The sequence below is a fragment of the Paramisgurnus dabryanus genome, chromosome 8 (genome assembly GCF_030506205.2).
Source record: "Paramisgurnus dabryanus chromosome 8, PD_genome_1.1, whole genome shotgun sequence".
NCBI lineage: Eukaryota > Metazoa > Chordata > Actinopteri > Cypriniformes > Cobitidae > Paramisgurnus > Paramisgurnus dabryanus.
This window is the reverse complement of record NC_133344.1, coordinates 31,207,703-31,223,987: the sequence shown is the minus strand read 5'-3', so window position 1 is coordinate 31,223,987 and position 16,285 is coordinate 31,207,703. Positions and strand designations below refer to the sequence as shown.

The 16,285-nt window shown below is 36.2% G+C and overlaps 2 protein-coding genes across 2 annotated transcripts; both read right to left on the bottom strand.

Moving 5' to 3' along the window:
• Positions 1–6: 6 nt before the first annotated feature.
• Positions 7–3,561, bottom strand: trappc6bl (trafficking protein particle complex subunit 6B, like). Its single transcript, XM_065281541.2, has 7 exons — positions 3,455–3,561; positions 2,843–2,934; positions 1,282–1,349; positions 1,045–1,162; positions 701–784; positions 483–576; positions 7–342 (listed from the first exon to the last, which is right to left on the bottom strand). Exons 2-7 carry the CDS (start codon positions 2,930–2,932, stop codon positions 311–313), a joined length of 486 nt encoding a protein of 161 aa, XP_065137613.1. The 5' UTR covers positions 2,933–2,934; positions 3,455–3,561; the 3' UTR covers positions 7–310.
• Positions 3,562–4,491: 930 nt separating this feature from the next.
• Positions 4,492–16,084, bottom strand: LOC135771341 (uncharacterized). Its single transcript, XM_065281540.2, has 4 exons — positions 15,743–16,084; positions 14,662–15,115; positions 13,025–13,291; positions 4,492–7,685 (listed from the first exon to the last, which is right to left on the bottom strand). The coding sequence occupies exons 2-4, from the start codon at positions 15,062–15,064 to the stop codon at positions 7,183–7,185; spliced, it is 1,173 nt and encodes a 390-aa protein (XP_065137612.1). The 5' UTR covers positions 15,065–15,115; positions 15,743–16,084; the 3' UTR covers positions 4,492–7,182.
• Positions 16,085–16,285: the final 201 nt, after the last annotated feature.

The following is a 16,285-nucleotide window of genomic DNA, read 5'->3' as shown; positions in this document are numbered from 1 at the left end:
ACTTTTATGAAACTTTCCTTCTGTTATTATTCATTAACTGTAAGGTCGAGGTAGATTATGAATGTTTCTATTATTATCAAAAGTATATATTTTGGCGTAGAACATCAAAACAGTTGTATATGCATGAATTACAACAGTGAATAGATGTAACTGTCTTACTTAAATGCAAACAGCATTATATCAAACATAACATTACAAACAGCCATTCTGATGTAACCATTCAGAATGTAAATCCATGTAAGTCACATTCATAAAGTTTTGTTCAAACCTGGCTGTTTACTGGTTATAACATGCCGGCTGCTACGTCATCTTAGCTTTTCTGAACTACAACCTGGAATTTGCCTACAAACAAATAAAAAAGATTTACAACGATGCAGTCCCAATATCATTGTTTATTAACACCTCAAAATTTCCCAAAAAATTTATTTCTATATATTTTTTTTTTTTTTAAATGCATGCTTGTAAAATTGACTCAAACTTACATGATGGCATTACAGATACTTCTGCGGTCACAACACCCTCCAAGCCCAGATTCGACAGAGCTCCCCGGATCATACCACAAGAAAAGGCCAAATACTACAGAGAAGAAAAACAAACAGAGAGTCACTGCTAGTATCTAAATCATTATATTATTAAAATACATGTCAATGGAAAAATGTGGTATAACATGTACATCTAAACATTATCGACAGATTCTTACTTTAGGGGCTTCTTCAAGGTATTGCTTTCCATTGGACAACTGTGTCAGCAATGTAAATTTATTATCTTGTAAGACAAATGTGCCCTGGAACAAAGAGAGAGAGAGAGAGAGAGAGAGAGAGAGAGAGAGAGAGAGAGAGAGAGAGAGAGAGAGAGAGAGAGAGAGAGAGAGAGAGAGAGAGAGAGAGAGAGAGAGAGAGAGAGAGAGAGAGAGAGAGAGAGAGAGAGAGAGAGAGAGAGAGAGAGAGAGAGAGAGAGAGAGAAGAAGTGATGATAATAATACCAAACAAAATGCTACACATGTTTTACCACTTGTAAAACACCGCATTGGTTGAAATGTCAGACCTGATGGTTGGTCCTCAAGTTGTCAATTTGTTTTCTGAAGATGGTGCTCCAGAAGTCTTTACAGAGGAACTTCATAACATCCAAGTCATCTTTAAAACTGGGGCAATCTTTTGTATACCTCGAAAATACAAACAGCATGCTAATGGTAAGTCGATAGTAACTGGGTTTAATATTTTACATTCAAGTGATTCAAACAGTGCATGTAAAAAATAAAAAAATAAAAGAGCGGAAAATCACCTTTCGATCAGACCTTGTCCAACTCTGAAGCCCATTGCCTCCAGAGTAGATACACATGTCACTCTTTCCTTAGGAATGAAAATATAAGCAAACTAAAATGATGCAAAACATAAATATATATATTTAAATATAATACATCTATCTATGAGCAATATATAAAGCTCAGAAAGCTAAATGATAATAAACCACTGAATCTGTATATCTGAATTGACTTTTGTAAGCATTTATTGGGATACAACTTGGATTAGTTGCATATTAGCAAAGTAATATTTTATTCTGATGATATACGATCACTTTTTATTACCCATGCCGAGAATAAATGTGTTGCATGGGATAAATGTATATGCATGCAATCTTAAAGAGATAGTTCACCCAAAAATGTAAATTTTGTCATCATTTATTCACCAGTTTATTCTAAAGCTGTAGGAGTTTCTTCATTTGTTATTCTGAACACACAAAACATATTTTATAAATTATGGTAATCACACAGTTGACTGTATCCACTGTCTTCCATAATTGGAAAAACAAATACTATGGAAGTCAATAGCTATGTTTACATTCAACTAAAAAATCCGTTTGTTATCGTATTGATGGCTTAATCCTATTAAAAATCCTTCATGTAAACACCTTAATCAATATGATTGAGGTCGATCAGATTAAAATTTGGATCGTATTGATAGAGGTGGTGTATTCCGATCTGTGATCCGATCAGCAGAAGAAAAGTGTGCATGTAAACGCGTGAATTACGCTGAACACTTTTGCTCAAGTTTACATCTTATATTTACCTCGTATTTACATATCACAAGATTCATGTCACAGAAACATCCAATAGCAAGGCAATGGCAACACACATTATTAAGGTCATGGGGTCACACGCAGAACATTCTGCAGTGTTCATGTGTAGTTTCATAACATTAGGTTGCATAAAGCAATAAAATAAGAGTCGTACTCGTACCTTTAAAAAAATTGTGTTTTCATTGCCTATATCTGAAAACTTCTTAAAAACAACTTTCTACAACTCAGCTTTATACATTTATCCAGATAAAGCGTGGACTTAACAAGAGATACTGTGCCAAGTCCCCTGCTTTTTTTCGAGTTCAGATTTGGGCTACTGTTTAAACTGTCTCCACAGGTTGTTTTTTATTGTTCATTATTTATTGGTATTTGGGCTGCGAATAGTCATTGGGATGCTTTTGGTCTAGTTTTGAATGTCCATAAGGATGATTTTGATACGCTGTGCGCTTGTACACTGTTCATGTAAACAAACATTTCAATCAGATTGCAATGTTTAGGGTGCATGTAAACTGTATTGTCATAACCTTCCATCGAATTAAATTCAGTCGGATTGAATTTTGTGCGTGTAAACATAGTTAAAGAGTACTGTCTACTTTGTGCTTAAAATCATTTGTCAAAATATTCTGTCTGGTATTTAACAAAATAAAGAACATGAGGGCGAGTAAATGATGACAGAATGTTACTTTTTGGGTAATCTATCCCTTTAATCTCATGCACTTGTGTTTAATCGCATGTAGACTACATACAGTAAAAGACAAAGCCTTACCTTATCAATGTCCCCCCGGATCGCCTGTACTTTGTAAACATGAGACACAATCTCCATGTGGAGAAATTCAAACAAAACATCATCTGCCATATCTGAAAGACAAAACAAAGACGTAATGGTTTCCACAATAAGGTTTACAGTTATCCCAACGATACAAAACACAATAATGGCATAAGATACACTGTTTCCTTTACATTCATCTTCATACATTCATAGTTTTACAGCATATATTATTTTACAGACTGCATCAATATGATAGCAATACTTGTGATAAGATAGACCTTTATATGATATGTACATTCATCTAATGATGTTACTGTAATGTTTACACTGTACTATCAGAACTGATGCTAGCTAGCATGCTGTTCAAAGTCACATAACCTGGATTTGTTTTATATTACTTATAACTGATTTAAAACACATATAAAACCCACTTTAAAAAAAATATTGTAATCATATAACGTTAATCATTATTCAAGTGAATACGTTAGATTCAATTAGCTGCTAACGATAATGCTACACTAGCTTCATGACAGGAATGTTTAAACTCGCTCAATATTGACGCTAAAAATGACAAGACATCAGTATAAACACACATTTTTAAATACTTACTGCTTGCACGTAGCTTTAGAGATGAGATATAAATACATTTATAAAGAACCAGATAGACAGACAAAACCAGTCTTCTGGTTGTAGCGCTGATAGAAAATGCGAATACTGCCTCCTAGTGCTGCGGAGTACAACTGCACAAATCTCCATTTCCAATTGGATTTGGCAAACTAGCATCAAATATAGGCCTACTGTTTAGTGCCTACTTTTACTAAAAATCTCTTTAATTGTGCATCAAAATGTATACAATAGTTTTGTATGCTTTTTAAAACTAACAAGAATTTGATGTAATTATTAGGCTATCTGTAAAATGTGTTGCATTACATTTTGGTAATGTCTTTTCTTTTGGAATTAGTAGAGGAAATATGTTGGGGAAATATATCTGATATTACTTCCTATTTACACTTCATACTAAAAATTAAGTAGCAAAAATATGTTGAATGCATTTGCTGTATATAATCTGTATATTACTGCATAATGTAATAGGTCTTTCTGGCATTACATGTCTAGCCTTCAGAACTGCTGTGTACTGAATAAATAGCTTGAATGGTATGCCACTGCGAACACACCCTTTGTGTTTGTAATTAGGCACAACAGAGAGCCCAATGATTCATATGCCTTCTCTGTTGAAAGCTTATGGGACAGTTCACCACATAATAAGACATGGCTCATGCTACTTGCTATAATTACACCTTACACCACTTCTACAGGAAGTTTTTTTGGGGGTTGTAACAAATCTCTTTACCCTCATAAAAAGATCAATAGATTGATATCTACCTACAGCATGTGTCAGGAGCTTATACTACTAGCTACAACATACAGGGAATCAAGACAACTTCTTAAGCCAGACTGCAGACCACCTGACTTTTGTAGAATGGTGGTATGATATGTGACTTAGTCTGTGAAAACCCCATTTCATTTTTGAGATTGTGTAAAATGAGTTTATATAGAAAACGGTATCAAAACAATGTAAAGAACATTCTGTGAAAATATAACTTTGATATCTTTAATATTGACTGAGTGAGGTCATGTCAAAGATTGAAATCAATGTGAAATCAAATGTTGATAACCTCATCATATGATTATAAGACTATAACCTGGATCACACAGACACGGTCACAAATTCATAAAATTGTAAATGGGAAGCATCAAAATCAACTTTTCATTGATACAACTTTTATCATTCAAACACAAAACATAGCAGCTGCATTTAAAATAATATACTGCATATGTTACCTTTTCAAAGCCCAGATTTGGTGGGCAAATTGAGTCATACTTGGAGTGAATTGCCCTAAAGTGAGACACAGCCTAATGTGGGACACCTAAGGTCTATTGTTTGTAGGTCCCCCCAAAATACATGAATGCAAGTACTATGGGATCACAAAAAAAATAACAAAATAAAATGACCTCTCATATGTTCAGTGACAATATGTGAGGGTGGAGCAATCATCAAATAGGGAGCAAATTAAAGTGTGAAATTCAAAAAATATCCCACATTAGGGCAATTCATCCTACATAGTGAGGAAAATAAACAAATGATTCCATATGCCAAAACTAGTTTTGATAAACCCCATTTAAAACAACCCTGGACTATCCTGCTTTCAGAGAAAAAGAGCATCTTAACATTATTCCAAATATTAAGATGACTATTAGTTTATGATCAGAGGCAAGCAATTACTGATTTATCAAATTAACAGGCTAATAAAGTTAATACTAAACCACATATGTTACAGTTTAAAATCAGTCATAAACTTGTACATTAGTGTGTCCCTGGAGAAAAATAATCCCAAACCTAATTGGAAGAATTTAAACTTTTACACAGCTTTGCGACTTCAATCTTAATAAAGATCGCTATATTTTTTTCTCTAGACTTTGAGACATGATTACAGACAAACAGCTTTCTTTGTCTGAACTGCAATTCCTAAACATCAAAGTTACTTGTCATCTAAGATTCAGATCAACTGTTACTTAGCAATCAAAACAATAAATAAGTCTACTGTTATATTTCCCCAAAGTATCACTGATTAAAACATCAGAACGTTGAATACTTTCCTACGAAAACTGAAAAAGTGCTAAATGTAGATGTCAACAGTCTGCCAAACTCAACAATGGACATTGATGTTTCAGATGTTGCATCTTTAAGATCTTTGCACACTGAAGTCCGAAATTTTCGTTTTTGCCACAAAGGTTTCTGTGCATGACGAATTTTCACACTGACACATATTAATTAATTGATTGCGGAAAAATTTGCATAAAAATACAAAATGGAGTCTTCATATCGTTAACGCAATTCACTACGAATGAATGACTAAAATTAGCAAAAAGCTTTTGTTTAGTTAACTTGAGCACAAAACTGTATAATCTTTGGTACCCGAAGGTTGCCGGTTCGAGTCTCACGGCCGGCAGGTCGCAACTGAGGAGCCCCTGAGCAAGGCACCTTAAGCCCGATTTATAGTTGTGCGTAAGCTCGTAGGTTATCCGTAGCCTGACGTGCACCTCGCAAAATTTTTTTACAGCGCGTCAGTTCTGCGCGGACCGCAAGCGCTGTGATTGGTCCACCAAAACCCCTCCCGTCATATAAAAAAACTGCGTCATAGGTATTTCCGTTTGCGATGGTGAAAACAAAGATGAGCCAAGTTGAGGAGTGATTTAACTTAAACTGCAACAAAAGTCGCTGTTTATTTACTTCCATAATTGCTGGTCTTCTCAAATTATACACAACAAGTTGCTGTTTCTTTTTTGTTTGTGGATTAACTTCCAAAGCTGCTTCTTCATTGACGGCCGTGCTGCTACTGTGGCTACACGTGTTGACACTGCCTACCAGCCGTGTGTTTGCAGGTCAAAAATCGACGTGGAACCTGTAGGACCTATGCACAACTATAACGTGCCCTTATAGACCCCTTTTGCGCGGACGTCACAGATACGTCACGGCGCTAGCTGGAGGCAAATCAAACGGAAAACTTACTGGAGGCGGGGTCGAACCAACACAGGGTCGGCTACACAAGGAGCTTTTAAAATGTTGGGTTGTTGTGTTGTTGGTTGCCAGAATCGACGAAGAACAGGCAATTTGAAGTTTTATCGGATACCTGCTGCCATTGCCAGACAAAAAAATGACGACAGCTATGGTTAAAGCTAAGAAAACTCGCTAGCTACCGTCTGTTAAAGCGTTGAAGGGAATCTTTCAGCCTCCAGCTAAGCCCCGCCCACACAAATACGTCACATTGTTTACCAACTGTAAAAGGGTCTATTCCCAATTCCATCCGGATGCTGCAGTGTGTGATTTCCCTACTTACTGGGATAAGACAAATGCAGAGGTCACATTTTGAGTATGGGCTACCATACTTGACAATCAAGTCACTTTGACTTTCAATTTGTCGCTCTTTGTATTCTGCACTTTCTTTGTCTGTGAGACAAACTGGATCAAGTTGTCAAATGGCATTCTGGATTTTGGTGTTCGCTTTTACTGTGGCTCTGAATTGTCAAACACCTCTCAAAATGCTTGCTTCTGATGCGAAAAATAGAGAAAATGTAACGCCTGATCCGATTTATTTAGAATGTACAAACGTTTTGGAGGCAGTGTGTCCATGATTGACACAACATGAGGTCGTATTTATTTTTTAACGTGTGCAAATTTCAGACTAGGTGTGCAAAGATCTTTAGACATTAACTCTTGAAACATCTGTAATCTCTTCCTATTGATAAAAGGATAAAGAGTCCCAAATAAGTAGCATTCAATTGTGATTACACAATCCATTCTGCAAAACATTGTTCTTGGTTAAAGATGAAAGCTCTAAAGAAGGTGGACTGGAGGGGCAGTTTTTGCACTCCTCTGTAGTTTGCGGAGTCTCATTGCCCAACTCCACCTCAATCGAGGGTGACCTCTTGTGAACGTCCAAAACAGAGACCTTCCAGGAGGAAGGTGAAGGTTCTGTCTTAGGTATGGGGGAAAGGGCCGAACATGGCTGAAGTGTTTGCGTTTGAGTCTGCCCCAGGATTCGCAGCAGGGCTTCATGTACTTTCTGACTGATGGAGGAGTCCGTCTCAGTGGATTCGGGTTTAGGTTGGTGGTTTCTGGTGAAGTTGGAGAGCTGCTCCAGGACCTGTATCTGGCGATCCATCATTCCCAGCATGGTGCAATGGAAGGCTTTTTGTTCTGCCAGCTGTTCTCCAAGCTGGTGGTTTAAGACGGTGAGCTGCTGTAGAATGAGGCTGCTGGTGTCCTGTGAAGTTCCCGCTGAGAAATGTAAAGGAGAGTTTTGTTACAATTGTCTTAAATTATGGCTCAGACTGTAAAGTTTTCTGTCCTAATAATCTTTGTAGGATTATTATTATAGTTATTATTACTTTGTCTGAAACTCAAATTTCGACTACATACATCCCCCAACAGTACTACCAAACAATCTAAAATGTCGTCATAGATCTGCGTAGGACCCATGTACCGATCCGATAGCATTTTCTTGAGCTGTCGTCTCTATGCGGCCGCCATCTTGGATGGGTCCCCAATATGCAACCCCCAACCACATTTATTTCTGCTGGGATGTGTGTAACCCCAACTACAATAATCATAACTCCCCAAATTTTTACTGGATTTTCACATGGTTTGGTTATACGTAAGTAACGTTAGTTACGATGAACTTATATTATAGATGGTAAACTAACCTAAATTGTTGTTCAATCTTACTTGTGAAAGGCAATCCCATGTGATCTGGTATCAATACTGCACCGCTTATTGCAACCGTAAGCTGCACAAAATACCAGAGGTGTAAAGAGTAGCTGAAAGCCATACTTGAGTAAAAGTACAAATTCCTTACTGTAAAAATTACTCCACTACAAGTTACAAGTCACCAATTTAAATACGACTTGAGTAAAAGTATTAAAGTAACCCAATTTAAAAGTACTCAAGTATTTTTACTCGTACTGAATGTTGGCTCAAAGATGCAATAGTCCTCAACACAAAGAGACATTGTAGGTCTGGGCAGTGAAAACTAAGAAAGTTTATTTATGAGGTTTTATTTCCTAATATAGAAAAGAAATCAAACACCTCAAAATTTTGACCTGGCAGAACAAACAGATTAAACGTAGTCATAGTCTTCTTTTGACTAAAATTTTATTTAGCTTTAGTCATATTTTTGTCATCTGAATTGATTTAGTTTTTTGTCTAATTTTATTCATCTAAATGCCATAAGATTTTAGTCTAGAAATCTAAATTACATTTAATTTAAACCCATTTAATTTTAGTCTAGTGTCATTGTGTACTTGAATGTGCCATGCTGAAAAATATATAGCCTAACTTTGTGATATAAATATATGGTAACAAATTACAGTGGGGTTCATTGGTTAATATTGGTTGGCTACATTGGTTAACATGAACTGATAATGAGCTGCACTTATACAGCATTTATTCATCTTTGTTAATATTAATTTCAACAATTACTAATACTTTATTAAAATCTTGTTAACATTAGTTAATGCACTCTGAACTAACATGAACAAACAATTAAAGCTTACATTTTTATTAACTAACATTAACAAAGATGAATAAATGATGTAACAAATGTATTGCTCATGGTTTGTTCAAGTTGGTTAATACATTAACTACTGTTAACTAATGAACCTTGTTGTAAAGTGTTACCAAATATTCTTATATAGGCCTATCCTAAAAAAGATATAATTTTTATATTTAGAAAATTCCAGTAAACTAAAATTACACTAACAGAAATATGATAATGCATATTAAAAACGTGAAGTTGTTCATTTGAAAGATTAATTGAAAACACATGTAGTACGTAACACCAATATCTCACATTAAGTGCACTACATTTCTTCCGTCATGCATCCCTCTTTACAGTAAATACATTACAGCATACTTGATTAAATGTGAGGACAGTGAAATTGTACACTTATTATCAATCTTATAATGTACTTAAGTTACTCGGGCAATCAGTACAGGACCTCGCTGGTTTATTTTGGCTTATATAGTAAGTTATATCAAGTTATGTACCAGCTCAGGTTAGCTGATAAGGTAGCATCAGAGTATATAAACATTTGTGCTTGCCTTTGAGTTGCGGGATGACCCTCCTGCAATCGCGCATCACTTTTGTTTTGATTGTAGCATCACATGTTTAAAAAATGGTCCCTTGACTGAAGCAAATGTGATATGCATCCATATGTTTGCTCTTTATCTCTTCTCTCAGACCAGACGCGAACTTTTCTCTACAGTTTATGACATACGCAGCACGCAGATGTCCCGCTACGGTGGCTCAACGCAAGCCATTCAGCGTTTGACATCAAAGTACCGCGAGACCAGACTTCTCCATATGCATTTGATTCGCTCTCGCAGTACTTTGATTTCATACGATTGCTCTGCGCAGAGCCAAATGAAGTCCCTCAGTTTTGTGTTTGCGTGTAACCTCGCGACCACAGATTCTATCCATCATCACCCTCTGACACTTTCGTCTCGTTTTTATTTGACGAATAAACAATGTAGCGAGTAACGTTAAGTGTCATTTCAAATGTAGTGGAGTAAAGAGTACAAATACCCAATCAAAAATGTAATTGAGTAGAGAGTAAAAGTTGCCTATATTTTTGATACTCAGTACAAGTACAAAGTAGCCCAAAAAATACTTAAGTACAGTAACGAAGTACATTTACTCGAGTACTTTACACCTCTGCAAAATACGGCCATAGTTGCTTGCTCTCCGTTGACTCCGATTGACTCTGGTGCTAGCGCACAGTGAGAAGACCCAACCAACATGGTGGCGACGCTGGATTACGTTCCAGCAAATCATGAGGCACCTACGTATATAATGTCTATGGTTATGCCCACTATAGTCAACACTACAAATCGAAACTCATTTCTTCTTCACTGCCCTGAATGCAAACACAGGAAGTTGCCACAAGCAACCACTGTTTAGAGCACAGAAGAATAAATGAAAATGCACTAGCCATATGTCCTCTGTTTGGCAGTATTTCAGACAAGTAAATCGGCAACATGTCTCATAAGCCATGATGCAATTTTGATGGGTGGCACAAGTATTAAAACGGGTAACTCAATATAGCATTTGAATGACGCATCACCCCAAAGAACACAATGGTTACACAAAGACAAGGACAGAGAAAAATGAGCTCAGGCCATGTTTACATTAGAGCATTTGCGTTTTAAAACGGCATTTTAAAATGAAAACGATCCTCGTTTATACTGGCATTTTAAAAAGAATCTTCATCCACACTATACACCACCATAAACGCATGAAACATGACCAATCACGTAACTGGGCATGCGCATAAAAGTGTAAAATAACTTATTACTCTAATAATAGCTTACCTTTGCATGTTTATGCAGCCTAGGGGTGTGCGATATTGACAAAAAGTCATACATGGGTCCTTTGCTGGCAACTATAACAGACACTATTTTTGAACCTATAAAAATGTGTTTGGGAAAGTCTTATACTGTTCTATTTCCCCCCTACAACATATTAATATGATTAATATGTTAATTTTGATTTTATAACTAAACAGAAAGGTCTTTATGATTTAAAAAGAAAGCATTCAAGTGAACAGTACTAAACAGTAACGAACTTGAAGCAAAAATAAATTTCAGCAAATGCAAACTTCAATCAAGCATAGTAAGATGTGAAGTATTGCTTTAGCCTACCAGAAATGCTTATTGCATTAATTTTTAAAAGTGTGCGAGGTCCGTGCACTTCCTCCGCTAGCAACACACAAACAGCTAATAGCGCAAGCGCCTAAACGAGCATTATATTAATGACGTTGAGTTTATTGTTTTTATTAATTTATATTCACAAAACGTATCAACAAAACATCGATTAAAATTAAGAGACAAATTATCTGAAACGAAATTCATTTTAAAGTAGCAAACAAAACTTACATTAAACTGGAAAATAATGTCTGACCCATTACAATTCTCCCTTCATATTGGCCTTTACAACGCCTATATGGCGTTTAAAATTACAGTCTATCTTTCGTAAGCTAACTAAATTTAAACAAAACATAAACACTTATACTGTTCTAGCTCCCCCTACAACATATTAATATGATTAATAGGTTAATTTTGATTTTATAACTAAACAGAAAGGTCTTTATGATTTAAAAAGAAAGCATTCAAGTGAACAGTACTAAACAGTAGCGAACTTGAACCAAAAATAAATTTCAGCAAATGCAAACTTCAATCAAACATAGTATGAAGTGAAGTATTGCTTTAGCCTACCAGAAATGCTTATTGCATTAATTTTTAAAAGTGTGCGAGGTCAGTGCACGTCCTCCGCTAGCAACACACAAATAGCTAAAAGCCAAGCGCCTAAACGAGCATTATATTAATGACGTTGAGTTTATTGTTTTTATTAATTTATATTCACAAAACTTATCAACAAAACATCGATTAAAATTAAGAGACAAATTATCCGAAACGAAATTCATTTTAAAGTAGCAAACAAAACTTACATTAAACTGGAAAATAATGTCTGACCCATTACAATTCTCCCTTCATATTGGCCTTTGCAACGCCTGTATGGCGTTTAAAATTACAGTCTATCTTTCGTAAGCTAACTAAATTTAAACAAAACATAAACACATTAAACCCAACAATACTCAAACATTAATATAAAACAGACATTATCTATAAGGATACATGTTAAAACAATCCGATATAGCGTTTATAATAGGTTGGTAGATGTTTACTATTTTTGGCAAAACCTCCGTTGCAAACCAACATTTACATGAATAAAATAATTTTTACTTTGAAAATGATGCGCTGTCACGTTAACGTCAGCTGTTCGTTTACATAAGACTCCGTCTACGCTCATTTACACTCAGAGCAACGTCTGAGTTCTCAAACTAAAACTGGGTCTTCAGCGTTTGCGAACGAATCCGTTTATGAGGGTCGAAAACGGTGATGTAGTGTAGATGAAAGGCGTAAACGTAGCAAAAGTAACGCGTTTTAAAGCATAAACGCATTAATGTAAACATAGCCTCAGTCTCTATTACTCAAGTCTCTTACATTGTGCCTGCACTTAGTGTTTTTAAAGGACCTTTTATGTGCTTTTGTATTTAAAAACAGAAATGTTTTTATTTAACAAAATTGTTTCTGGAATTTTAAGCTTTAAAGAAATTATTTTCTTATATTATTCATATATATTTTTTATATTCCTAGATTTATTTTTATAGTTATATTATAAAACTAAAATAGACCTGCTAGATTTGTGGCTGCATTTAAAGTTTTTTTTTTACTTAATTATCTAGTTCACTGCATGTATTTATTCATGTTTTATTCAAACAGGACTAGTACAGCTGAACAGTATATAACGCTACACACCCATGCATCAGTGATCGGTATTGGCAAATACCCTTTGCCCAGGTATCGGAAAGAGAAAAGAAGTATCGGAAAATCGGTAACAAACGGTGTGTCAAAAAAAAAAAAAAATCAGGCTGCGCAAATTTACACACAGCCTACGGATAAAAGTTGCGCTTAAGTTCTCAATATCAGTTCTTGGAAATTACATAAGGTGGTGTACATCCATTGCTTGTTTACAAGACAGAACTTAACCAGCGTATTACCTGGATAATCATCCTGGCTGCAGTCAGCGGCCTCTACTGTACTTTCTGTACTGTTGGGATTGCATAGAGATGGTGGTAAATTCTTCACTGCATAGAGATATTCTCCTGACAAGCCAAGAGTCATAACTTCATCTGGTCCCACAGCCCAGCTCGGAGGTTCAGAGTTTGCCAAATCTTCTGGATTCCCACTCTCCTCCACATCGGTTTCCAAATTAGACGCCATGTTCTCATGATCAGATTTAGGGATGACGCTTTCAAGCCATGAACCTGGAAGAGCATGAAACAGAGCAAAGTAATTACAAAATCATTACAAATCATTCTGGCATGTAGACTTGGTATTAGGTGCAGCTCTAGAAATTATGATGACATACAATTAGGACTCAATGGAAGTCTTGTTAACAAGCTGAAAAACAAGCTAACAAAGTAGTTCACCATGACCATGCATATATTGTTTACATAATCGCACACATCTCCAGAGATAGAAAACCTTAGGCCATGCAAATATGAGGATTTTTCAGCAGGATATGGGAAGAGACAATACCATCTACAATCCTTCTTGGCAACAGAAGCTTTGCCAGAAATGTACACTGGGGTCAGACGTAAGCTTTCCAACCAGCTTGCATGTTGTGCAGCTGTATATTTTTAAACAGGAAGGAACACCCTGTCTTTAAATATTATTCTCATCATGTCCTATTTTAATAATGGTGATTATGACATCTCACACGAGGCTTTGACTTGCATGTAAACATTTATTTCACTTCGCAGGAAATACCGGTCAGGGCTCAACATAAAGGCCTGCCTGGTGGCCCGGGGAAAGCGTGAGAGACGTTCAGGCAAGTAAAAAGTATTGTCACTTGCCCGATCGGTCCAGTGCTTGACATTCAGTCACTAAAATATATTTTCATCAATGTTTATTATTTAACTTGGAAGCAGACATTCATTTAGGTAAAACACGATGAAAAAAACAATGCAATATTTTGCACAATTTGCTGTCAGTTTAAAGGTAAAGCAGAAAAGTTGGGAGCCATTTTTCTTTCGTCTGTTGTATATGTATACAATTATATTTGACATTTGAATTATTCTTTTTAAATGTGACATGTACATTTTTTTATTGGGGCCAGTGAAAATTTTGGCAGGGCAAGTTATTTAAAAACGTATACAAAAAATTATTTATTCAATGAAAGAACTGGCATGGACATACCTTAAAATACATCAGTGCCCTTTGTTTTGCCTCAAAATGCACACAAGTAATGTTTTTAGTAAGCTGTGTTTGTCAAACATATTTCCTAATTAAACTAAGGCCTAGTCATGGCTTAAGCTAATCCCTGTCCCTGTCCTAAGTCTCTATTCTCTGAAGGCTGCAATCGTTTACATGACTTAATTCAGTGACTTAAATTTGGCATGGAATAAAGTGCAACGTATAAAGACAATATATATTAAATTTATATTGTGTAAGAACTACTTAGGCGATTTCTGTGGTCATTTTTAAACTGCAAGGGAGTCTCTACCCTTTCTGAAAAAGAACACTTGATTTTGTGTTTCACGGATGAAAAAAGTCATACAGGTTGAGAAGAGAAAGTAAAAGTGCCATTAATTCATGCAAAGAGCCATTGACAATCAAGAAAAGGTAACAATACTATCTGTGTGGTGATCCAGGTCAGCGAGCGATCGTCCAACGTGATCGTCTGCGAGCTCATCCTCGTTTTCAGCATTGGGTCTGCGCACCAACATGTGATCCAGCATGTGAAAATATCTGAAAGACTCAATGGCAGACAGGCGCGCCGTGGGACTTCGGTAGCTCGCCAGTTTGATCTTTCTATATTTGTGTTTAAGGCTTTTCCAGCGGTTTCGGATCTGGGTGACGGTGAAGTGGATGCCGCGTTTGGCGAGGCTCAGCCGGAGACGACGGAAGAGGGACTCGTTGCGCTGGCGCTTCTTATCCAGCTCGTGGACCAGACCCATCCGCTCTATGAGTGCCAACATGGTGAACGTGTCAGGTTCAGTCCACCACTTGTTGGGCTTCTTCTCGTTCAGATTCATGATGTCCTCCTTGTATGAGCCTCCTAAACAAGCAACCCATTGGGTGCAGGACTGTGAAAAGAGGTTGAAAGACAAATTAGCAGTTTACCTTTAAAACCATACAATAATCATTTATGGAATGTGAGGTCTTATTCCAGTAGGATTTAATGGTGTTTTATTGGTTCCCATCCACAAGATAAAATCCCACCAATAGGACCACCAACACATTACCAACATAGGCCCAACCAAATTATAATAGTTTCCACCAAAACCAAAACAATTACTATTTTTAACCAATAAATTAAATTATTTTTCTTTTTTATATGGACCAGTGGGTCTGAAATAAAGAATGATGATGATAAATTAAATGACCATTTATTTCCTTCCTAATGTTTTTTCAGCACGGTTTTATTACAAGTAGCATAAATGGTGCAATACACCATAGTTTGTCAAAGCTTTATTTTTGGTGGTTAAGTATTAATCTTAGAAGAATCGTGTGAATACAAGAAACTGAACCGAATCGCAGTGAAATTACTGCTTGTTATTGATTGGACTCTGAAAACCAATGAATCGTGAATCGAAACGATTCACTGTCAACCCACCACAGATTCACACCCATACTTTTATTAAACGAATGAATAGAAATCTTTGAACATTAAACGACAATTTTATATATAGTAAAAATAAGTCAACATATACCTGTTAAGCTGTAGGCCTTATGTATGTTCTGTAGTGAAGAAAGGGTTCATCTCAAACGCCTCCACATCGACACAACTGCAGTCAATTCGACAAATTACAGGTCGCGTAAAATATCGCGCAAAATAATGTCAACACGCCCAGTGTGCGCGAGGACGCTTCAATGCGCGCGTGATAAAGTGCGCTTGCTATGTGAACTTAAGTGTAATTTTCAGCTTATGGTCGCAGTTATAATTTAGATGGATATTGAATGTGAAAGATGTTGAATGCTATCTAGACACTGAGAACATCTGTTTACCTCATAGTGAGTCTTTTTCTCTATAAAAAATAAACTGGAAGAATGTCAATTCGTTCAAAATGGTAAATGAACATGGGCGGAGCCTTGTGGACCGGATGTTATCTCTTGCGATGAGACTCTTTTATATTTTTTATTTTAACACTTCGCGGCGTATTAACGATTTATTTAGTATACATTGTAATATTTCCGTGTATATATTTAATTGTAAACTAAAACGAGCGTACAGAGAGCTACTGTAGCTGTACACG